This window comes from Oryx dammah, unplaced genomic scaffold (assembly GCF_014754425.2).
Source record: "Oryx dammah isolate SB20612 unplaced genomic scaffold, SCBI_Odam_1.1 HiC_scaffold_28, whole genome shotgun sequence".
NCBI classification, from domain to species: domain Eukaryota; kingdom Metazoa; phylum Chordata; class Mammalia; order Artiodactyla; family Bovidae; genus Oryx; species Oryx dammah.
The window spans coordinates 117,713,297-117,737,419 of record NW_024070212.1 but is presented as its reverse complement, the minus strand read 5'-3'; the positions used below and the strand labels follow the sequence as shown (position 1 = coordinate 117,737,419).

At 63.4% G+C, this 24,123-nt stretch overlaps 1 protein-coding gene across 1 annotated transcript in view; it reads right to left on the bottom strand.

Annotated features, from left to right (window-relative positions):
* The window catches only part of CROCC2 (ciliary rootlet coiled-coil, rootletin family member 2), a 64,420-nt gene extending 40,933 nt beyond the window's left edge, over positions 1-23,487 (bottom strand). Inside the window, exons 1-10 of the mRNA XM_040231964.1 lie at positions 23,098-23,487; positions 11,200-11,350; positions 10,243-10,391; positions 8,129-8,235; positions 6,698-6,863; positions 3,115-3,293; positions 2,492-2,689; positions 1,983-2,079; positions 1,483-1,671; positions 705-895 (exon numbers count right to left, since the gene is read on the bottom strand). Of these exons, the coding sequence (XP_040087898.1) occupies positions 705-895; positions 1,483-1,671; positions 1,983-2,079; positions 2,492-2,689; positions 3,115-3,293; positions 6,698-6,863; positions 8,129-8,235; positions 10,243-10,391; positions 11,200-11,350; positions 23,098-23,178 (1,508 nt within the window). The 5' untranslated portion in view covers positions 23,179-23,487. The remainder of the gene's footprint in view (positions 1-704; positions 896-1,482; positions 1,672-1,982; positions 2,080-2,491; positions 2,690-3,114; positions 3,294-6,697; positions 6,864-8,128; positions 8,236-10,242; positions 10,392-11,199; positions 11,351-23,097) is intronic.
* Positions 23,488-24,123: the final 636 nt, after the last annotated feature.

Here is a 24,123-nt window from a genome sequence, read left to right as displayed (position 1 = left end):
GTGAGCGAGGGGAAGCACGGGAGGCTGTCGGTCTGCCCCTCATGGCTGCCTCCTGCAGGAAGCCTTCCTGGGCTGCCAGCACGCTCCCACCCCACACTCTGGCTCAGGCAGCATGTGGGTCTGGGAAGCCCAGGGCTACAGATGCCAAGGGTTCTCTGTCCGCCCCTCACCACCACCTGCCCCGGGGCAGTCAGACGTGCACAGAAGCATCCAGACAGCCTCCTGGCCAAGTGCACCAGGAGACGCCAGACCCATGGGACGCCCCAGGAGGGCCGGCAGGGAACTGGGGTTCTGTGGACCACCTGTGAGGGATGGCTCAGACTCTCGGCAATGGGAATGGGGCAGCAGGGTCCCAAGAAGGGCGTCTGGGAGGCGGGCCGAGGGGCAGGGCTCGTGCTCAGCCTGGGCTTGGGGAAGGTGAGTCCTGGGCACAGCCAAGACGGGCCCAGGGCAGGAAGAGGGGTGCTCAGTGCAGGCAGGGCTTCGGGGTGGAGAGGGGAGGGAGGCAGCCTCCATCTGGACATTTTCACTTTTGCTCCTGGAGGGCCTTGTGGAGGAGGTGACCCTGCCCACCAGCCTCCCCTCCCCAGGAGCTTCTCCCGGAGGGCCTCATGAAGGAGGTGGCCCTGCCCAACAGCCTCACCTCCCCAGGAGCTTCTCCCGGAGGGCCTCGTGGAGGAGGTGGCCCTGCCCACCAGCCTCACCTCCCCAGGAGCTCGATTGTCACGCGGTTCCACTGCGCCTCCCGGCTCTGTGCCTCCAGCTTGCCCAGGAGGTCCTGGCGCTCCTCCTGCAGGAGGCTTCTCGAAGCCTGCAGCTCCCGCTGGCTCTCAGACAGCTGCTCCTGGAGCCCTGTGGCCCTCGCCTCGGATGACTCCAGCTGCTGGCGCAGCTCCTGCCCGGGAGTGGGGGTGCGGTGAACCCCTGCGTCCTGGCCAGGCCTCTGAACACAGAAGCCAGCCGGGGCCCCTGCTCCCAGAGAAAGGACGTAGTTCCGACCAGAGCCCCACTGCAGGGCCAGGCGCCTGGGGGTCAGCCTCCTGGGGGCCAGCCTCCTGGGGTCAGCCTCCTGGGGGTTCAGCTTCCTGGGGGTTCAGCCTCCTGGGGTCAGCCTCCTGGGGGTTCAGCCTCCTGGGGGCCAGCCTCCTGGGGTCAGCCTCCTGGGGTCAGCCTCCTGGGGGTTCAGCCTCCTGGGGGTCAGCCTCCTGGAGTCAGCCTCCTGGAGTCAGCCTCCTGGGGGTCAGCCTCCTGGGGGTCAGCCTCCTGGAGTCAGCCTCCTGGAGTCAGCCTCCTGGGGGTCAGCCTCCTGGGGGTTCAGCCTCCTGGGGGTCAGCCTCCTGGAGTCAGCCTCCTGGGGTCAGCCTCCTGGGGGTTCAGCCTCCTGGGGTCAGCCTCCTGGGGTCAGCCTCCTGGGGGTCAGCCTCCTGGGGGCCACGGGAGGCCTGTAGCGGCCCGTCTCAGTCTAGCAGGCTTTGTGCCTACCTGCTCCCGCTGCCGCCACTTCTGAATGGCTGCCCGCACAGCCCACAGTGCTGAGCCCAGGGTGGCCGGGGACTCAGCCCTCAGGAGGGACCCAGTGTGCAGGGGGCTCCTCCGTTGGCCTTGCACCCCCTCGCCTTCAGCACCACTGCTCCTTGCCAGCTCCTCACTCCCCGCGTCTGCCTGGGCCACCTTCAGGGAACAGAGAGGATGGAGCTAAGGGCTGAGGTCACACGGGTCCTGCCAGACCATCTCCAAGGCCAGCCTGAACCGCGGGGGGGCCCTGCGGCCAATCTGCTGCTGTGTGGGAAGGACCCAGCTGGGCCTGCACCTGCGTGATGCTGTCCAAGAGGAGCCGCAGGGTCTCCACCTCTGCCCTTGAGTCTCCCGGGGTGGTCGGGCCTCCGCCACCATGCTGGGACTCCTGGGGTGATGGGGGGTGGGGGAGGCTGCTCAGCGAGGCCCAGGTCCCCCCCACCAGCCGCCCTCTCCCAGCCACGCACCAGTCTCTGCACGTCCATTCTCAGGGAAGAGATGGCTCTCTCCTTGCTCACGTTTTGCTTGGTCAGCTTCTCCACCAGCAGTGTCTGCTCTGTGAGTCTGGGGACGGCGGGGTTGGGCAGGGCCGTCCGAGTGAAGATCAGAGCCCAGGGCACTGGGTGCCTGGGAGTCCGGCTCTGTCTGCCTCCTCCGTGGTGCTGTTGGCCACCTCTGATCCCCACTGCGGTCAGACGCCCCTCTCCTGCTCTAGAAACTTCAGCGGCTCCCATTGTCTCGGGGGTCAGTGTAGACCCCGAGTTCAGCATCGAGCTCCCACCATGTCCGGGACTTAGCTTGCCAGCCCCGTGGCGAGGCTTCCTCGGCCCCGCCCGCCCTGGTCGTGCCCTGCCCCTCCCTGTGACTGGAGTGCCTCTGACGGTTTATTGTCTTTCCTTCCCAGGAGCCAGCTTCTTCTCTGACCCCGGGCCACCCTTGGGCCTCCCTAGACCCAGAGCCCTGAGCACCCGCACACCTGGCCTGGAGCGCCGCCTTCTCCGCAGCCCAGCGGCCCTGCAGCTGCAGCACCTCCCGCACCTTGTCCCGCAGCTGCTGCTCCAGGGCAGCGGCCGCGCTGCCGGCCGTCAGCCGCAGGTTGGAGCCGAGGCTCAGGCAGGCCGTGTGCAGGCGCCGGGCCATCCTGGCCACATCCGCCCGCAGGTCAGCGAGGCCCCTGCGAGACCAGGGCGCACCCAGCTGAGCCTCAGGAGTGTCTGAGGGCTCAGCCTGCGGGCTCCACGCCAGCTGGGACAGGCGGGGTCTGGTCTCAGGACAGCGGTCTGCCCACCTCAGTGGAGGGCCCACAGGTGGCATCACAGCCGGGCAGGGCTGGGCCGGGGCTGGGCCAGGACGCACAGGACGGGCTGTCTGCCTGGAGCGGGACTGGGACCATCCAACCCTCAAGGGCCCAGGACAGCCGGGGTGAGGTGCCTGGCCAGGACCAAGCTCCATGCAAGTCCGCCCGCCGCTGCTGACGGTGGCTCCCTAACCGGCCTGCCCGCTCATGCCACCAGGCCCCCCGCCTGACCCACCCTGTGCACTCAGCCACCTCCCCCAGGGCACCCTCTGTCCCCCTTGGGCCAGCGGGTGGGCACGCACTTCTCAGTGGCTGCACGCAGCTCAGCCAGCTGTCCCCGGAGCGCGGTGACCTGCCTCTGCAGGAGGGCGTCCTGGGGCTGCCCCGAGTGGGCGCGCCCGGCCTGCAGGCAAGAGACGGAGGCCAGGCTGAGGGGTGGGGGGACCGCGACCCCATTCACCCCCACACCGCTCCTCCGGCACTGGGGGTGGGGAGCAGACCTCGTCATCAGCCTCTGTGGCCCCTTCTCCTCCCCAACAATCAGACTGCCCCCTACCTGGGACAGCGCTTGGCTCCCCTCCCAGAGGCTGTAGGGAGGAGTGCCCCCAGCTCCAGAACCAGGACTCCCTCAGCCTGGTCCCCCTGGGGGCAAAGGCAGCACTCAGCTGGGGTGTGGGCGGTGGGGCTGGGTGTGGGGGTCGGGGGTCGGGTGTGGGCGAGAGTTGAGGCAGCAGGATGCAGCCCCATGTGATCAGTGAGGCCAGCCTTGCAGGGAACTGCGCCGAAGCCCAGAGTCAGAGTCCCGGCCTCCGTGCTGCCTCCCCAGCCCCACCCCGGGCCGGGTCCCTAACGCCGAGCTCAGAGGCCGGGCTCTGCAGGCTCCCACGGCCCCTCCACCTGGTGGAGCCCAGCGCTTTCTGGTGTTGCTTCTGGCTCCAGACCCGCACCCCCACCCAGCCCTTCAAGAGGCCTTTGCTGAGCCCCCTCCCCGACCCCCACTGAGGTCCACCCACGAGCCCAGATGCCCCCTGCGGTGTATCGTCTCCTGGAGTGCCCCCTACCCACTGTGGTCATCGAGAGCCCTGGTGACACAGAGGGGTGGACGCCCAGCCCCGCCTGCCCGATGCGGACTGAAACCCAGGACACGCCAGACTCCACAGCTTCTGGAAGCGAGGCTGGGCGGCCGGTGTGGTGAGGGACACGCAGGCAGGGACGAGTGAAGTTCCTGACTCGAGAGCGACTTGCCAAACAGCAACTTGAACTTGTTTGACGACAGGGGCTCCGAGGACAGAGGGGAAAGCCTGGGTCCACTCAAGGGGGAGTCTACTCACCTATAGGAATGACCCCCCAAGTTGCACCCCAAGCAAGGTATGCTAGAGACAGGCAGACCTGCACACACGCACACACACACACACACACCTGCCTGCAGGGGCTGTAAAGAGATGAACCAGCACACACATACCCACATGCACACACACAGACACAGACACAGACACACACACAGCTGCCTGCAGGCGCTGTAAGCAGGTACAGTGGACAGGGAACCAGTGCGCGTGCACACACACACACATGCCTGCAGGCGCTGTAAGGAGGTGCAGTGGATGGTAAACCAGCACACACGTGCAGGCACACACACACGCACACACACACACATACACACACCCTGTAGAAGGGGCAGTGTCCCCCTCAATTCACATGTTGAAACCTAATCCCCCACGTGATGGTATCTGGAGGTGGGGCTTTTCAGCTCCACCTCTACGAAGGGTGTTAGTGCCTTTAGGAAAGGGGCCTTATGAGCTCTCCCTCCCTTCTGCCGTTTGAGCGGACAGCCAGAAGGTGTCATCCATGATTCAGACAGCAGTGCTCATCCTCACCAGCCACTGAAAGGGCTGACACCTTGATCTTGGGCTTCCAGCCTCTAAAGCTGTGGGAAATGTTTGTCTATAAGCCCGGGGCTGGGGTATTTCTGCTCCAGCAGCCTGGAGGGACCAAGACAGGAAGGAAAAATCTTGGAGATTTGGATTTGGAACCATGAGTTAGCCTTGGTGCAGTTTTGAGCCTAGATTCACAAAACCTGGGTGGTTTTAAAAAACAGTAAATTAAAGCTGAAAATTTACTTCCATGTGGCCCCAAAGATGATCAAAGTCCCTAGAATCTGCCTGAAGCAAATGAAAATCTTTTTTGGAACATACCATGTTCATTTCAGGTTTCAAAGACTTTTCAGAGTTCCAGGGATACTACACAGCTCTTAACTGAAGAAATCAGAAAACCACCAAAGATACAAAGAACCCAGCACCTGATCAAGAACCAGAGAGACAATGGACTCAGACCTTGAGGGATTCAGCTATCGGAACATCAGAAACAGACTGGAAGATAACTGCTTTCTAGCGTGCGTCAACAGACAGCAGAGGCTTGAAAACGTGAGACTAAGATGTGCAGAAAATAGAATAAAAGCAGGAGTTTTAAAGATGAAAAATACAGTATTAGGAGTTAGGACGAATAGGCAGGTTTACCAGAGATTGGAGACCACGAGAGAAAACTGATGAGCAGCAGGGTGGGCTTGAAAAAATTACCTATGACATAGACCAGGGCAATAAGTAGGGGAGGCTGAGAGTAGGAGGGAGCCCAGGAAGCGTGAAGAGCATGGGGCAGAGGGGAGGGGAGGGGAGGGGAGGGGAGAGGCGGGGCGGGGAGGGTGGGGGGGGGGAGGGGGGACTCGGGCAACTATGGAAGACAGAACAGGGGCTTCCCCAGACAAGGAGAGAAGGAACCCTGATGAGCGGAAGCAGAGTAAACAGGAATCTGCTGTCTGAGGTCACAGGAAGTCACAGCAGAGAGCTCCCAGCGGCCAGAGCGCAATGCCCGCCAGAGGAGGCAGGGGTCGGCGGGTGTTGGCGGGCTGGAAGCCAGGAGACTGGAGCCAGGGCCTCGCTAAGGTGCGAGAAAAGCCGCTGCCAGCAAGTGGGAGAGGCGTTCAGGGCCAAGGGGGAGTAAAGAGCCTTATCGGTGGCGCCAGACTGGACCCAAGGTCCGCCTCCGAGGCGCCTGTTCTGCCATCCAGCTGAGGCCAGGCGTGAGGGGTCCACCCCGTCTCACCAGCTCCGCGGCAGCCCAGCACCCTGTGAAGACTGATCTGATCGGAAAGGCCGTGCATTCTCCCCACGCCCATCTGACACCCTCCTGTCCCAGGACAGCTGTCTTGCAGGAAGAGCCGTGTCCCCAGAGCAGGGGCAGCCCCTGCTCCCCCAGGTCTGTGTGGGTAGAGCCGGGACAGCCCCTCTGTGGTGGGCTTGTCCCAGGGACCCCTGTGCGGGGTCGGCCTGGACCTGGGGACCGCCTCAGCCTCTGCCCCACGGCCAGGGAGGAATCCTGCCCTGGAGGCCGCTGGGGGGCATCCAGGGCAGATCAGGGAAGGTGCGGCCAGGCACAGGCGCGCTGACTGTCTCCAGTCCTGCCCCACTTCACGCTGCATGTCCTGCAGCTGGCGACCAGCCCGCATGGTCCACACGGTACCACCACTGCAGCGAGGCTGAGGCCGCAGCCCTGTTGCCCTGACCCCACCCAGGGCTGAGGGTTTCGTAAGAGGCCTCGGGGACCCTGCTGGCCCGGGAGTCCGGCCCGCGGAGACTCCTCCCTCCGGCGGGGCCAGGGCTCAGCCCTCACCCAACTTCCCAGTCTGGCCCTGGGCTCCTTCTCTCAAAGCGGGGGGCTTCCCACCTGGTGTCCCCCACTCTGCAGACGGGTGTTGCCAGGCCGAGTGGGGGTGTGGTGTGGTGGGGGGCTGCCGCCAGCTCACCCCCTCCCAGTCCTCGCCATCCACCCCCATGCCAGCCGCGGGCACCGAGCTGGGCATTGCCCTGCCCATGGGCGGGAGCCGGGGAGCACCTCTTTGCGGGTCCAGCGTTGTGCCTCCCGCAGCTCCAGCTCGGCCCGCAGACGGGGCACGCTGCCCGTCGTCCTGGCCAGCTCCTCAGCCAGCCTGTTGTGGGCCTTCCTCATCTGCTCCAGCTGTTCCCGCAGGAGGGCATTCACCTGGGTGAGGCCGGTGCTCCTGGGCGGGTCGGGATGCGGCAGCATGATTGTAGGCGGGTGGCCTCCCCTTACAGACGTGCTCAGACCCCCAGGCCCCAGACCTCCCGGGCCCAGACAACCCCAGCTCGATCTTGCAGCCCCACCACTCCTGAGTGGCGCTGACCACCTGCAGCGCTCCCCCGCGGACAGAAAACAGAGGCCTGCCTTGGGTCCCCCTCTAGCACCCTGCCCTGCCCCCGACATATCTGCTGCCCCCTCCTCCCTCCCCGAGCTCCCTGGCTCTGCCTTCATGACTACGGCTGGCCGTTCACTCCAGGGTGTGGAGGTGAACCCCCAGACCAGCAAGAGGGCCAGGGCTTGGGAGCCCCAGCTGAGGGAACCGGGGCTGGGAGGGAGGCGTGTCCCTGTCTCGGGGTGGGCTGGGGGAGAGGGGTCAGGTGTGCCCCGAGGAGGGGGCAGCCCCTCCGTGACTGTGGGCCTCTCTCCCCGAAAGGCAGGCCTGTGTGTGGCTGCAGTCAGGGACCCCGAACCCTGCAGAGCGTGCACTTCCTGGCCAGGCTGCAAGCCCACGGGGATTTCTCTGTTCTTCTCCTCTCTGGGGGCGTCAGCCTCCTGGAGGTTTATTTTCTGCAGCCCCTGCCCCTACCCTCCGCTTCTCCAAAACTGGTTTTCAAGATGCTTCTCAGCACTGACCCTTTGCCAGTGTCCCTGAGGAGGAACCAAACCTGGGAAGCACATCCACAGACGGCTTAACCTTCCTTGGCCTGGCGATGGAGCCGCCTTGGGGGCCCCGCCTTGCCTGCTCCCCTCGGCAGGGACCCTGGCGAGATGCTCTTCCGTCTGGGAGCATGTCCTGAGGCTTGGGGCTCCCTCTGGGGGGCCGGGGGTGACATACAATTACCCACAGTGAGCAAAATGAGCCTGGTCATGACCAAGAGTGGCTTGAAGCCAAAGGAGCCTGGGGGTCAGGGCTGGAGCGGGAAGAAGAGTGCGATTGGGGGGGACCGAGAGACACCCCAGGACTGGCCAGGCCAGCCAAGGCCCACGGGCAGCTCCGGTGACCTGCCCGTAGCACGGGCCAGAACCCTTGCCCCAGCTGGTGTGGGGGGGCTGGGGGGGGCACATCCGGGAACACACTGAGGCCCAGGGGTGCCACCCCCGCCTGCCCTGCTCCACACCCCCTGGCTCTGACTCGGTCTCTCTGGAGGAGTTGCCAACGGCCCGGGCACCTGCCCTGCCGGCGGGCTCCCTGCAGCCCTGCTGGCCGCACCTGCCGGGCCTCACCTCTGCTCGGCCGCCTCCAGACGGCCCAGGGCCTCCTCCAGGTCCATGCTGCGCTCCAGCTCCGACCTCCGCAGCTGGGCCGTGGTGGTCTCCAGCTGGGCCTGCAGCTGAGAGGGCATTGACCCACCTGGCCGTCTGCCTCCAAGCCCTGTGGGCTGGGTGGCTTGGGCACAGCGCCATCCCCAGGACGGTGGAAGGGCTTGGGGGGGTCTCCAGCTGGGCGGGGGTCAGGCTGGGGTCAGGGGTGCGGTCGAGTGGGGTGTGGTCAGAGGGGTCAGGCTGGTGGCCGGCCCAACGGTGGCCCTGCGCCTCGTGCCGTGGCCGGCTGAGGAGGCCCTGCGTCAGGCCAGGCAAGAGGAGGTGGAGCCGGTCTGCGGCCCCCTGCGCGGCAGTGAGCCACACAGGGCCCCACCCCGCCCCTTCTGCCTGTGCTTGACCCTCTCTCCACCACCAGCCCCTCATCCAGGGGGGCGGGGGACGAGGCCACCCCACGGTAGGTGAGCCTGCAGCCCCCAGGTGGGTCTGGCGGCAGGGAAGCCTCTGGAACTGGCCCAGACCACCTGTGAGTCTGCAGGGCTGAGCTGATGGGAACCTCGCTCTGAGGGAAAGAGGCTGCTGGAGTCCGGGGGTGCCACCCAGATCTGCACTCAGAGCATGTTCTGGGGGTCCGAGGAGGGGCTGCAGCAGGCCCAGGGGGCTGGCTGGCGGGGGCTGAGACAGGAAGACCAGGAGAACCGAGGGCCCACGTGCGGTGGGGCCTGGGGCCCAGGAGGCGGGGAGGGTGGGACTCCCCTGAGGCCCACGGAGGGGCTGAGGGACCCTCGGAGGAAGGAGACAGAGGCCCACGGAGCAGTCACGCCCACCCCCACGCTGCCGCCCGTCTCCTTGGGGCACTCAGGGAGACCAGGCTCCTCCGTGGTCCGCACGAGGGGTGCCGGGGGCGGCCTGGAGCCGGGACCTTACTGACTCACTCGGTTGCCTAATCTGGCTGCAGGGCTTCTGCGGCTTGTATTCCCACTGGCCTCTTGTTCCCAACATCTCCCCACCCTGTGCTAGGAAGACGCCCCCACCCCCAGCTCCACTCGGGCCGGGGAGGGGGCGGGCGGTGAGTTCACCCAGTGCTCCCGCCCCACTGGTCCTGCCCGAGGAGCTCACTGGGCGGGGGGGTGTGAGGACGGGGGTGGGGGGCCCTCTTGTGGGGTGGGGGTGAGGACGGGGGTGGGGGGCCCCTTCATGGGGCCGGGGGTGAGGACAGGGGTCCGGGGGCCCCTTAGTGGGGCTGGGGGTGAGGACGGGGGTCCGGGGGTCCCTTCATGGGGCTGGGCACGCCGCCGACCCCAGGAAGCCCTCAGGACCCTCGAGGAGGCATGGCCAGCTGGGGCCATCAGGCTTTCAGCCCCGGTCACTGGTCACACCAGAGAAAGGGCCGGACCGGGTCATCTCTCAGCCCGCAGCACAACCCTGCTCGGCTGGGACCGGCAGTGACCCTATTTCTTCATCTGGGGTCATGCAGACACAGGGGCTGTGAGCGCCCCTGCTGTGGGCCGGGCACCCTGCCCCGTCCTGCTCCGAGGCCACAACTTGGGGCGGTGGACATGAGACGGAGGCCCTGCCCGGTGACCCCCATCACCACTCTGCCTCAGTTTCCCCACCCGCACACTGGGAGATCGTCCCGCCGCACAGGTTGGGGCCGAACGGCCTGTTGCTGCAGCCGGTCACCCTGGCAGGCCCTGTTGCCGCCGGGGGCACTGAGGGTGTGTCCAGGGCCTGTCTGTCTACCTCGGCTGTTAGGGGCGAGGTTGGGGTGCAGTCAGCTCCTTCTGGCCTGCTCGCCTCCCCTTGGCAGGTATGTCCACATGCTCATGCTGGGCAGGGCACTGGCCCCACGGGTTGGGACTGTCCTGGCCGCCCCCCGGGGCTCTGGGCAGGCGGGCACAAGTCATTGCCTAAGCCGGGTCAGGACCCCTGGGCACTATCCTGCCTCACCTGCCCTCTCCAGCCTCAGTTTCTCTCTCTGTGGCGCAGGGTTCAGCCGTGGCCGGCCACTGTCGTCCCCCTGCTGGAGGGCCTGTGGGTCACCCCAGGGCGGGCTGCCAGGCACCCTGAGCACTCACCCGCTTGCTGACTGCATGGTACCTGCCGGCCAGCTCGTCCCGCTCGGCACCCGCCTGGGCCAGCAGGTCCTCCAGTCGGGACAGCTCATCCTGCAGGAGCGCGTGCTCCTCCGGCCCGGGGCCCGGGGTGGCTGGGGGCTCCCTCAGCCCTGCAGGCGCAGCAGCAGGGTCAGCCTGTGGCCAGGCCAGCCCCCAGTCCAGCAGCCTGTCCACCCGGCCCAGGGGCCCCCAGTGCGGGGGAGCGGCACCTCCTTTCCTCTGGGTGGGCACGTGCCACTCACGTCTCTCCCCAGTGTAGCCCAAACCAGCACAGCAGAGGGCCTGTGAGGGCGGCCTGGACCTGGGCACCCCACCCCCGCCCGGCTTGAGAACCGCTGACTCAGGGCCGCAGCGTCCCGTCCCCACCAAGTAGGAAGTGCTGCCCTAAGCACGCAGGGGGTCTCTCGTCCCTTAACACACCCAGTGAAGCCCCTGGCTCCTCTCGGAGGCTGGAGAGGCCCTCACTACCGAAAGGGGTCTCTGGGACCCACGTACGAGGGGTCAAGTGCACGGCCTGGGGCCAGGCCAGTGGCCACGGTGACCGACAGCGAGAGGGCCGGCAGTGGGGCCAGTGGGCGGGGCCGGAGCTCAGGCGGGCCGCTGCCCTGCACCTGCGCTTTCCGAGCGCCAGCCTTTAGGATTCTCATTCATCCAGTGAGAAACGAGACTGGCAGTCACAAGAGTCACAGACAGAAACGCACGCTGGGTGGGGATGGTCTCTGCGGCTCAGGGGTGAGCACGCTGTACAGATCAGCTTCTAGCTCCGTGGGTGACTCCGTGGGAGGGTGTGGGTCTCACCCTAGCGCAGGGCAGTGACGGGCCCGGAGGGGCCAGCCAGGCCAGGGCACAGGCCGGGGAGGGCCCCCGGGGGCTGGACTCCCACCGAGCGCCCTGCTGCTCCCCTGGGGTGCCCCTCACCTTGGGGAGGCCCCTCGGCCAGGCTGCCAGCCACAATCTCACGGATGCGGGCAGGCACGGGGGTCGGGGAGGCCCGCCAGCGCCCCCCGCGCACGGTCAGCGCCCGGTCTTCTCTGCTGGCCGTGGGGCTCAGGACGGTGTCCTCCAGCCTCTGAAAGACACGCGCCGAGAGACCCCTGGGGCCGGCAGGTCCCAGCACTGCTGAATCCACTGGAGTCGGGGCGGGGGCACCACCCCACCCTGGGGAGGACCCGGCGAGGCTGAGGTCCCCCGAGGCCACCTGTGAAGGGGGCGGGTGTCCTGCCCATCCCGGGGCTGCTCCGAGCTCAGGTGAGGAAGGGAGAGAGGTCAGGGAGCTCCTAGCCCAGGCTCTGAGCGCCTCTGTGGGGCTGCCCTGACCTCCACCCTGGGTCTCTCCAGGGATGCTGGGAGGCAGAGCCCTCGCCTTTGGTGCCCCTGGAGCAGGCGGTCCCCCGGTTTTCACAGTGGGGGTTGGCAGGGAGGGGCCTGAACCCCATCCAGCGGGCTCAGAGCCCTGTGGGCAGAGGGGCTGGCAACTGGTAGCAGGACCAGGTTGCACCCGCATGGCTTCCTGGAGGACGAGGCTGGCCGCCCTGTTCATGGGGAGGGGCCACGGGGGCCCAGGGACGGGGCGGGGCAGGACTGAGGCTGGGCAGAGAGCACACAGAGGGCACGGCCCCCGGCGTGGCCCTCCAGAGCGGGTGAGTGGCTGTGGAAGCACTCCGAACAGGCCTGGGAGCAGTAGCAGACCCGGGGTCCTGGGTCCCCAGGGGCTGGTCCTGGGCTCCCAGGCTCCGGCTGGCACTTGGCCTCGGCCCTGTGGGTTCCTGGCTGCAGAAAGGTGTCCCGCTGGGGGGCCTGGGTGCTCTCCAGGGCCCAGGACAGGGCAGGGCCTTTGCGCTGGGGCTGATCTCAGCCCTGGCTACGGGGAGTACGTGTGAACACAGGGGCCAAGGCAGCCAATTCTGAAGCGGCGTGAGCGCTCCAGACGTGAGTGCGCGATGAGAGGGATTGCCCAGGGTCGGGACGTGCCCAGCTGCCCATCGGATGTGGCGTTCGCCATGAGGTTCAGGCCATGAGTTCAGGCTGAGGGAGGAACTGGTGGCAGATGTCTGCTCCGGGGGCTCTAGAGCCACAGACCAGGGTCCCCTCACCACCCCCGAGGGCCCAGTACCCTGTCCTATGGCGTACAGAGACCTTCACCTGGAACGCCCCCAAGGGTCCCTCCCCCCGTCCAGGGCGTGGTGCGTGACCTCTACCTGCCTGTTCTCACCCCCTCTGCCTTCCCTGAAGACCCTCGTGAGGCCGAGACCCTCACCTGGCTCTGATCTCGGGCCAGGCTGCGGGGATGGAAGGCTTTCTGGGCTCAGCCCTGCCCTCCCGCCATGCCAGGTACAAGCTCAGCCTGATCCGCGTGCCTGGGACCCAAACCTGGCCTCTTCTGCTCAAATCTGCCTGGACAGAAAGCCTTCACTTCCATGTCAGTTCCAGAGGGGCCGGGAGTCACCCCAGGATCCAAGCTCATGCATGACCCATGAGAGATCCTGCCCCGCCCGAAGCAGCTCAGTGAGGTGCAGAGAGTGAGCCAACCCTGCTGCCCGGCCGCGGAGTGAGACCCCAGAGTGAGGAGCCCAGAGTGAGACCCCGGAGTGAGATCCCGGGAGCAAGGACCCTGGAGTGAGACCCCGGAGTGAGGACCCTGCAGTGAGGACCGTGGAATGAGGAGCCTGGATGAGGAGCCTGGAGTGAGGATCCGAGAGTGAGGAGCCCGGAGTGAGGACCGTGGAGTGAGGAGCCCGGAGTCAGGAGCCTGGAGTGCGACCCCAGAGTGAGGACCCCGATGAGGAGCCTGGAGTGAGGATCTGAGAGTGAGGAGCCCGGAGTGAGGACTCAGGGGTGAGGAGGCAGCTCCCCTTCCCCTGCTGTGGGCAGCTGCCTCCCCTGGGAGGCCTTGGGAGGCACCTTCACTGCACCTCCCTGCAGACCCCTCAGCATGACCAGTGGGTCGTGAGCAGCCTCCCTGAGCTGGGAGAGGGGAGGAGATGCGGGCCGCCCCTTCCGGGCCCAGCCGGGGAGGGGGCGCCAAGACGACCAAGGCCTGCCAGGTCCTCCAGGCAGGCGAGGCTGCAGGCAGGCGCTGAGCCGCGGTCGTCCCTGAGGGGTCACGTCCAGGAAGCCTCCTCCTAGGCCAGGAAGGCCCCGGCCCGAGGCCCCCCTCCCCGCGCCCTCCCTGCGCTAACGGGAAAGAGCCGCGGCACAGGCTTGACTCATTCCTAACAGTTACAGAGGGTCACTTATTAGCCGGGGCGTCCCCGGAGGAGCTGGGGGCGTAATGGGTTCCAGCTGCGGCCGGGTGCCTGCGATGGGCCGAGGCCCAGCTGGAGCCGCTGCGGGGGTGCGCGGAGGGCCTCGGGCCGCCCCCCTCCACCCGGCCCTCCCCTCTCCCACCCCTCCTTCCACCGCCCCTCCCCCCTCCCCTGCAGAAACCACGGGGGCAGCGGGGAGGGGCCCGGAGTGGGAGGGGCGTCCAGCCAGGGCGTGCCCCTGGGCCTGCGCTTGGCTTGGACCCCACGGTCAGCCACCTCCTTGCCCTCGGGAGACCCCGCGGCTGCGCCTACAGTTCTGTGGGCCGGGGGCCACCTCCGGGTTTTGGTCTGTCCGCGGGGTAGGCTGTCCTCCTGTGACCTGGAGTGCACTGGGAAAGTTCCAGAAGGCCCCTGGCAGCAATCTCAGCGGTCAGAGGGGACAGCAGGGCTGGGCCTCAGCCTCCCAGAAGACCCCAGACCCGCCTTGGCACTTGCGCGTGTCCCCAGGGCCTTCTCCCCGTCAGCTCAGCCCGCCTCTGAGGACCCCGGGAGGTCGTAGCCCCCGTGTGACGCCACCAGCGGGAGACCCAGTGGGCCGGCCACCCCTTGATTCATCGCTGCCGCCCTCCGCGTGCGGCTGTATGGCCGGGGAGGGCCTCCACCCCGAGGAACGTGGGCTTCCGGTCCGCCCACCCGAGGTCAGGGGGGCTCCGCTCTAGAGACGGGCGGGGGTCCCTGCGGCGCCGCGGCCAGCTCACTGCCCAGCGCAGGTCTGCCACCTGCCGTCGTGAGCCTTGTGTTCTCAGCTTTGAAAACGTGGGGGGGGGGGGGCGGTCCCAGGGACCCGGGGGCTGCGGCTCCGTGGAGGGTGGGGGTTGCCTCCCTGGGACCCCATTTTCACAGACTTGAGGGGGCTCGGAGGCAGATGCCGCTAAGAACAGAGGGGAGGTCAGGCAAAGCAGGCTCACCGTCCCCCTTGCTGGTGCCCAGCCTCGGGCCCCGAGGGGCCCCTCTGAATCGGAGGGCTGCACAGGCACACAGGTCCACAGAGATGCGGGGACTTGCAAAAGGCTTCCTGGGGCAGTGAGGCTGCTGCACACCCAGAGCCGGGCTAGGGAGAGCCCTGGGCGGGCCAAGGAGGGTCCAGAGGAGCCCAGTGGTGAGGCAGGGAGGGCGGCCAGAAGCCCCGTCCGGTCACCCTGCGAGAGTGGGAGACGGGTGGCGACCTCGGCTCAGCCTGGACACAGGGGCAGCCTCGGGGGCAGGAGCCGGGTGAATGAGGGAGTCCGACGGTGGCGGCCCGGCCTGCCGGCGGGTTAGCGGCGGCGGAGCTGCAACAGTGCCACCGTGTGGCCGCGAGCGGCGCTGCAGAAACTGTGGCTGCCCCCGCTCTGGGGAGGAGGCTGGGACCCCCACCTCCCAGAGCAGCGGGAACGGAGGGGCTCCCTTGTCTGTGGACAAAAGGGTGAAGCGAGAAGCGCGGCGCCCCTCGAGGGTTCTCAGCACATTTATATGTGTTGTCTCCACCTGAAAGGGCAGCTCAGGGTCGCGCATCTACAGCGGCAGCGGCGGCATCAGGACCTGCCCTGGACCCCCGGCACCTGCCCAGTGGCCAGGAGGCAGGCCTCCGCAGGCGCGCTGGCCGGGGGTCTCCCTGCCTTGACCGCAGGGGAACAGGGAGAGCCTGGGCCCACCCCAGCCCACTCTCCTTCGCCTCTGCCCCTCCCTCCTTTTCTGCCCCGGGCACTCCCACGGGGCCCGCTGCACCCCAGGGCTGGGCACAGCCTGGAGAACACACCCGAGGATGGGGCGTCCAGGCAGATCCGGCCCCGGACGTCGGCTTGCCCTCCTTCTGTGGCTTGGCCTGCGGCACAGAGGGCCCTGGGCCCAGGTGGCCGCCTGCCAGGCTCCACTTCCTTAGGAGAAAGAGCCTCTGTGTCCGGGATAACACCTGGCCCCGCCGTGCCGCGTCTCAGGACCGCCTGGTCCTGGTCTCTGGGGCCCTGGGCACCACCCCAGGAGCCGAGTCAGTAGTGTGGTCCTCAAGTAGTAACAGTGGGGCAGTCCTTGCCAGGCCTGAAACCAGGCCTGGAGAAGGTGGGCGGCAGCAGCTCGCTCACCTCTGCGCTCGCACCCCCAGCCCCCAGCCCCCAGCCCCATCAGCGCTTGGCGCATAAGCAGACTCTTCGAACACGGCTCAGCACCAGAATGACTGGAAACCAAGTCCACAGTCTGAATCACTAACTGAAAATTGACTCGGATCAAGGACGCTGGGGAGGGTCCGCATCTGGTCGATCTTGTTTGCTCCTATGTCCCTGGTGCCCACACGGGCTTCCTGGAGGAGGTGGCATTTGAGTTGGACCTTGAAGGGTGAGTAAGAGTCCACCAGCCAGGCGGGACACCGATCAGGTGTCCGGGAAGAGGCAGAGGCAGCGACATGGGCATCCTGTCTGTGTCTGTGCGGGGCAGGGGGCGGAGGATGCGGGGATACAGGAGAGGTGGCTGGTGGCTCGGACTTCCACCAAGGACCGTGGGGCCCCACCCTCATTCCTGAGCCAGGACGGGGACGTGGCCCATCTGATGAGTGCGGGGACCCTGGCTGCCGTCCACACAAGGCTTGGCCACACCCTGGCACTATCAAACCTTCCTGGCTTTTTCCCCACGCAGAGCTTGGCCTCACCCTGGCACTCTCAGATCTTCCCAGCTCTTGTCCCACCCATGGGCCCTCTCTCACCCAGACTCTGGGAAGCCTCCAGACCACCCCTCTCACCCTCATACAGATGGGGACCCTGAGGGAGAGACAGCAGCAGAGCACAGACCCCATCACTGCCCACCCCGGCCTCCTGCTGGCACTGCCTCCCGTCCCCTGGCGCCTTTCCCTTTCTCCCCTCCCCCTCAGCACCCCCCAACTTTGGAATCTTAAACCAAAAATGAAACAGAGGATGCAGGACGCAGGAGGGGGCCAGGAGCCAGCCCTCGCTTCGCAGCAGCTACAAAGCCGTCAGACTGACGTGCCTACTGAGGGCGGAGAGCCTTGGGGGCACTGGACTAGACAGACCGGCACTCGGGAGGTGGGCAGTGGGGCCACCCGCACGGGGGGGGGGGTCCTCTGCATTTCTGAGGTCAGCGACAGAGCACTTTGAAGATGCCTTGGGCTGGAACAACCCTCTGAACAGAGTTGGGTTCTCAGCTACCATCATTTTAAAAACAGTAGGCAACCCAACAGGTCAAATACCCAGGAGCAATTGCAGTAGTAAAACGTGCCAGGCCTCTCCATTGAGAACTACATTGAGTAAAATCGACAAAAACAAGAATGGAAGAATGGGCTCTGTCTGTGAATTGGAAGACTTGAGCCCCTCACATTGATCTATAGATTCAATGGAATCCGAGTCCAAACTCCAGCAACGGTTTTAGCTTGTAGAAATTAACAAACTGATTCGAAAATGCATGTGGAAACGTGTGAAAGTGTTGGTCACTCGGTTGTGCCCGACTCTTCACAATCCCGTGGACTGTAGTCCTCCAGGTTCCTCTGCCCTTGGGATTTCTCAGGCCCGAATACTGGAGTGAGTAGCCAGTATTGGAGAAATTAGCAGACTGATTTGAAAATTCACATGGAAGGGCAAAATTATGGAGGGAGTCGGGAAGAAGAACAAAGCTTATGCTCCCAGACGTGGAGCCATGGCACGGATCCACAGTGACGAGGGTAGGGTGGCGTTGGTGTAAGGACCACCTGACCGGTGGAAGAGTGTGAGTGCACACTAGCACAAATGCACATGCACAGCCGTGAGCACACACTGGGTGGTGGCAGGGATGACACGCAGGGCCTTGGAAGATGGCGTGATTTTCAAAGTGGAGCCAGGTTGCCTGGCTATTTGCATAGAAGGGAATGCATGGTGGGCCCCACCTCACGCCACGCAGAGACGGGTTCCAGACAGATTGCGGGTCTAAACGTGAATGTAACACAATAAAACTTTTAAGAGAAAGCACGGAAGAATGTGGCCTTGGAGTAGGCCCAGTGTGTTCCTTCAATAGGTCACGCGCAGCACTAACCCAGGGGGAAAACGGCAGGCGGCGCCTGTGGACGCTAAGAACTGCTGCTCAGAAGCACGTCAGGAGGGCCAGAGGCGCCCAGGAGACATCTGCAGCGCATGCATTCAATAAAGGGTCTCCTCTAGATTACGCAGTCAGACCCAGATCAATAAGAAGCGAAGGCGCCCCAGGGCACAGCTTGGCACAATGTGGAGCAGACACCTCACAGAGGGCGATGTCCACGGGGCCAGGAAACCTGGGATTTGCGCTCAGTTTCACTAGTCACAGGGTGAGCGGCGACCAGAGCCGTAATGTGACATCCCTGTGCGTGCGTGTATGCTGAGTCGCTCAGTCGTGTCCGACTCTTTGTGACCCCACGGACTGCAGCCCGCCAGGCTCCTCTGCCCTTGGGATTCTCCAGGCAAGGATACTGGAGTGGGTTGCCATGCCCTCCTCCAGGGGATCTTCCCGACCCAGGGGTTGAACCCAGGTCTGCGGCTTCTGCACTGCAGGCGGGTTCTTTACCCTCGAGCCACCGGCGAAGCCCCGTGATATCGCTGTGTGTTCACCGTAATGGCTGCATAGGAAAACGATAGGAAATGCCGAGTGCTGGGGAGGACGTTAAGCTGTGCACTCAGGATGCCTGTATGTTTTTGTGTGCGTGCAACACTCCAACCAGAGGTAAAGAGAATATCCAGTGAGTTTTCATCTCAGAGGCCGCTTTCCAGAATATGGGCCCCTGCTCTCACCGCTACACTTTGTGCACGATGACTTTCCCAGCCGGCCACCTGTCCACCACGCCCACCCACCCGCTCAACTGCCTGCCACCATTTGTCTGACCGTACCCACACGACTATCCTTTTATTCCTTCATCGGCTAATCTGAGCTCAGCAGACTCCATCTGCAGGCCAGATTCAGGCCTGCCACTTGTTCATAAGTAAAGCTTTCTGGGAAAATCACCCCACCTATTTGCACACACACTGTCCATGGCTGTCTTCATGCTCCAACGTCAGAGGTGAGCTGTTGCCACAGAAAACTCATGATTTCCAAAGCCTAGCTCCCCTTGGCTGCTCCTGTGCCTTCGCAGCCTGGCAGTCTCGGTTGCTGCCCCGACCTTGGGCGTGAGGTAGCTCCTCTCCGCCGCACTTCCTGTGCTTCCAATATGCTAGAGAGCGGGTTGGGGGGGGGGGGAGGGAATTGCTTTATAAAATGCTCCTGTGCGGAGTGGGGGTGCCTCCATGATGTGGGGCCCAGCCCCATGGCCGTCACCTGCCAGCCTTGGTTCCCCTTCCCTCAAGGAAATTCCTACCTCACTAGTGGTGAGTTGGGGGGCATGGGGTCCGGGTGATGAGAACTGTATGGCCACAGGACTGGAAAAGGTCAGTTTCCATTCCAATCCCAAAGAAAAGCAATGCCAAAGAATGTTCAAACTACTGCACAATTGCACTCATTTCACACACTAGCAAAGTAATGCTCAAAATCTGTCAAGCTAGGCTTCAACAGATATTCAAGCTGGCTTTAGAAAAGGCAGACGAACCAAAGATCAAATTGCCAACATCCATTGGGTCATAGAAAAAGCAAGGGAATTCCAGAAAAACATCTACTGCTTCATTGACTACGCTAAAGCCTTTGATTGTGTGAATCACAACAAACTGTGGAAAATTCTTGGAGAGATGGGAATATCAGACCCACTTTACCTGCCTCCTGAGAAACCTGTGTGCAGGTCAAGAAGCACCAGTTAGAACCGAACATGGAACAACAGACTGGTTCCAGATCGGGAAAGGAGTACGTCAGGGCTCTATATTGTCACCCTGCTTATTTAACTTCTGTACAGAGTCCATCATGAGAAATGCCTGACTGGATGAAGCACAAGCTGGAATCAAGATTTCCGGGAGAAATATCAGCAACCTCAGACATGCAGATGACACCACTCTAGTGGCAGAAAGCGAAGAGGAACTAAAGAGCTTCTTGATGAGGGTGAAAGAGGAGAGTGAAAAAGTTGGCTTAAAACTCAATATTCAAAAAACCAAGATCATGGCATCTGGTCCCATCACTTCATGGCAAATAGAAGGGGAAACAGTGGAAACAGTGGCCAACTTTATCTTCTTGGGCTCCAAAATCACTGCAGACGGTGACTGAAGCCATGGAATTAAAGATGCTTGGTCCTTGGAAGAAAAGCTATGACAAACCTAGACAGCATATTAAAAAGCAGAGACATCACTTTGCCGATAAAGATCAATCTAGTCAAAGCTATGGTTTTTCCAGTAGTCATGTATGTATGTGAGAGTTGGACCATAAAGAAGGCTGAGTGCTGAAGAATTGATTCTTTTGAACTGTGGTGTTAGAGAAGACTCTTGAGAGTCCCTTGGACAGCAAGGAAATCAAAACAGTCCATCCTAAGAGAAATCAGTCCTGAATATTCATTGGAAGCACTGATGATGAAGCTGAAGCTCTAGTACTTTGGCCACCTGTTACAAAGAGCCAACTCATTGGAGAAGACTTGGTGCTGGGAAAAGTTGGAGGCGGGAGGAGAAGGGGACGACAGAGGATGAGATGGTTGGATGGCATCACCGACTCAGTGAACAGGAATCTGAGCAAGCTCCAGGAGTTGGTGAAGGACAAGGGAGCCTGGGGTGCTGCAGTCCACGGGGCCACAGAGAGCTGGACGTGACTTAGTGGCTGAACAACAGTAACTAACTAGGTAAACCAAGCGCAAAGCAACAGATACTGCCCGAGTCCTCCCAGTGAGGCCCTAGAGTCGTGCCATCTGCAGTGACAGAAAGCAGGATGGGCACCGGGTCTGGGGGTGGGTGGGGAGTCAGTGTTAACGGGAGCAGAGTTCAGTCTGGGAGGATGAGGAGCTTCTGGAGACAGTGGTGGTGATGCTCGCACAGTGTGCGTGGACTTAATGCCGTTGAATTGCACACTTTAAGGTGGTGAAAGTGGTCAACTTTATGTATATAGAATTTGCCACATTTTTTTTTTCTGGAGAAGGCAATGGCAACCCACTCCAGTATTCCTGCCTGGAAAATCCCATGGACAGAGGGGCCTGGTGGGATACAGTCCATGGGGTCACAGAGAGTTGGACATGACTGAGCGTGCATGCACACACATATATAATTTACTACAACTTTTTAAGTAAAAATTTTTTAAAAAAACAAGACTAAATCAGTGAGCTAAACACATGTCTCAAAATTTGAGAAGAACAACAATCCAAAGAACTGAAAAGCAAAGGAAGAGTAAATACATAAATCAATGAAACAGGAGACAAACACCATAAAGAGGACCCGCAGCCACCAGTATCAGCAATGAGAGCAGTGTCGATCGGGGGCGACTTACTCATCCGAGCCTGCCAGGGACTCGCTTGAACTTCACCCCAAAGTCCTGGGTCCCCAGGGACTCCTGGGTCTCAAAACCCCCAGCACTGAGGGGTGGGAGATTGCCCTGCCTTGGACTCTCAGGCTTCAGAAGGACAGTGAGAGGATGTTAGGAGCAACTTCGAGCAGCAAGTCTGAAAACTGACATATAATGGGCAAGTTCTTAGAGAAACACCACGACTCAAAATGTAACGCAGAAAGAAAGAGTCTGAACCTTCCTGAAACTTCTGATGGAATTGGGTCGAGAATCACAGGTCTTCCTGCCCAGGGCTCCTCTGCTTGTCGGCCGGCTTTGTCCACCTGCTCTGGTCCAGACCCTCAGAGAGTCCAGCTCTGAGTGTGGGTGAGTGGCTGGAAGGGGCTCAGGGAGAAGCTGGGGTGGGCAGCGGCTCTGGCGGCAGTGAGTGGGGTGTCCGGGGCTCCGGGGGCAGGGGAGCACCTTCAGGTCTCGTCCCATATGAGCCCTGTCCCTAAGTGGCGCCTTGGCTGGGCCCCTCAGTTTCCATCTGCAGCCGGAGGGCTGGAGGAGCCGTCTCTCCTGCCATCTGTCTGGACCGCCTATCTGGGCACCTTTGGCGCCCGCCCGTCTGCTCGCCCAGGAGTAATTGCCTTGAGATCTCAGTCACTGCCGCGCAGATGACAGGTGTTGGTGGGCGGGCTGCGCACACCTGCGAGGGCTCCCCACGGCTTTCAGATGACAGCGTCCTGTGGGCAGTGGGAGCTGGGGCAGCCTCGTGCGCCCTGCACTGCTGCCCACTGCTGGACGTGGGCACCATCCTGTGTTTCTCCCTCAAACCAGCCTGTAGCTACAGTGACTTCAACTCTCAAGTTCTGCTTTCCTGGACTCCCAAGGGGTGATAGGTTCCCCCTCCCGGTGAGGCGCTGCCTGCCAGGGGAATGGGGTGTGAGCCACCCTCCCTCCCCCGGCCCCGCCCCTGCCTGGCCGCCGGCGCTCAGAATGTCGGAGTGCTGGCCTCCCGGGAGCTGGGCAGACGGTCCACCCAGGGCCGCCGTGTTTGCCTTCTGTGCCACCTGATCCAAACATCCTGCCGTTGCCCCTGCACGTCCCGGGTGTGCACACAGGACCCCACCGTGCGATCTAATCACCAGCACAGCTGTGGGCAGTGACTTTCCTGGGGACCCGTCTGCTTGCCTGGGGCCGTGCCACCCCCTACAGCATAGTTCTGAGCTTCTAGTCACTGGGTTAATAAATGGCTGAGTCATCTGGTTCCCAGGGGTTCACTGGGATCCCCAGGGGTGAGGCAGGGTGGGGACGGGCTGGCTGTGGCGGCTGGAGCCAGGTGACGGCAGGGGTCGGGGTGCGGGGCTCTTAAGGGGCTGCGATGGCAGGGCTGGGCACCGGGCTGCAAGTCTGGAGTGAAGGGGGGACGTCGGGGGTGACACCCAGATGCTGTGGTTTTTGTCACCCAGGTGGGGGCCATAAAGGAAGACAGAACCAGGACTTCTGGGCCTCACGGAACAGACCCTGGGGCGGACCACACCCACAGCTGGGCCCACAGCTCTCCAGGAAGGCCCGCTGACTCCCACACTTTGCCACCAAGGCTGCAGTGAGCCAGACTGTTGGGGTGGGAGGTTCCTCCATCTCCCCCACCCCCAGTGTGCAGGCAGCAGGCCCAGGGCGCAGAGAGGAGGGCTGGCTGCCCGAGTTCACACAGCACAGATCGGGGGGCTGGGCCTAGGCTCAGGTCCCCAGCCTCCAGTTCAGACTCTCCCCAGGCTCTGTCCTATTGGAGTCTGCACGTGTGTGCACCTGTGTGTGCTCATGTGTCTGTGTGTGCACCTTGTGTGGTCGTGTGTGTGCACCTGTGTGTGCATGTGTGTGTATGCACCTCTGTGTGTGCTTGTGTGTCTGTGTGTGCACCTGTGTGTGTGCGCACCTGTGTGTGCTTGTGTGTGTGTGCACCTGTGTGTGTGCTTGTGTCTGTGTGTGCACCTGTGTGTATGCTCATGTGTATGTGTGTGCATGTGTGCATGTGTGTGTGTATGTGTGCACACACTCTATGTCCACGCTGACCACGTGAGCACGTGGAAAGTACCCCTTGCAGCCGGGGACGTGTGGTCCTTCTGTGCAGGGTCCCTTCCCTCCCAAGGGGCCTTCAGCCCCTGTGCCCAGGAGGGTGCTGGAGGGCGGCCACAGCACTGACCTTGATCACCGCGTCCAGCCCCAGCCGGGACTGCTCGGTGGAGTCCCCGTTGCCTGGTTCACTGAAGGCAGAACTCATCATGGGCTGGTGCACAGGACCCAAGAGAAAGCAGGGACTCTGCGGCCCGAGACTCTCCTCCCAGGACCCTGGCCAGGCCGGCACCTGTGTTCAAGCACCGACCCCACACCCCAGCAGCACCTGGCTCCTCTGTCCTGGACGCCCAGCTGCCCCTCTGAGTTGGCAGGACAGTGTGGCTGACTGAACCCATAGGCGTTGCTGCAGCAACCACGACGCGGAGGACTTGGTTTCCCTGGAAACAGGAGGGCGGCTCTGTTGCCATGGGGACCAAAGAACGCTGTTGTCCGGAAGCCGATTCCCCGGAGACCTGGAGACGCCCTGGGTGACGCTGTCTACCTGAGTGACCACATGGGGGAGGGGCTGGCCTCTCCCCCAGACCCCCACCCATGCAGGGAAGGGTCCTAGCCCTCCTCTGGGCAGTTGCCTGGAAGGAGTTGTGTGCTTGGGGGCCACACAGCAGGTGGGGGAGGCGTGCAGACCACCGGTCCCTCCTGACTGAGGATCATAAACCATGACATTTTCCAAGCCTTTGCAAAGGAACTCGAGTTCAGTGGTGTGATGCCTGTAATGGGTGGGCAGACTGAGTCTGCACGGGGACCGGGAGCCCTGGGTGAGCCTTCTGGAGGCTGGTCCCCTGGAGCCCGTCAGGGGGACCTGCCCCGGGGTCACGCGTGTCCCACTTGCCACGGGCAGGCCACCGCTCCCTCCCCCGCACCTTCCTGGGGCCACACGAGTGCGGGCAGCAGCTGACCCATCAGGAGTGGTGATGGGTGAGGCCAGGCGTCGGGGGCTCAGGCAGGGGGAGGACGGGGGCTGCAGAGGTGGGTGTGACCGTCTGTGCAGACCACTCGGACAAGTCCAGACCAGACTTCACAGTCAGAAACGAGCCCAGCTGGTGAGCCTGGGTGGCTGGGGTTGTTAATGCCCGTGCCCCGCCCTGCCCAACAC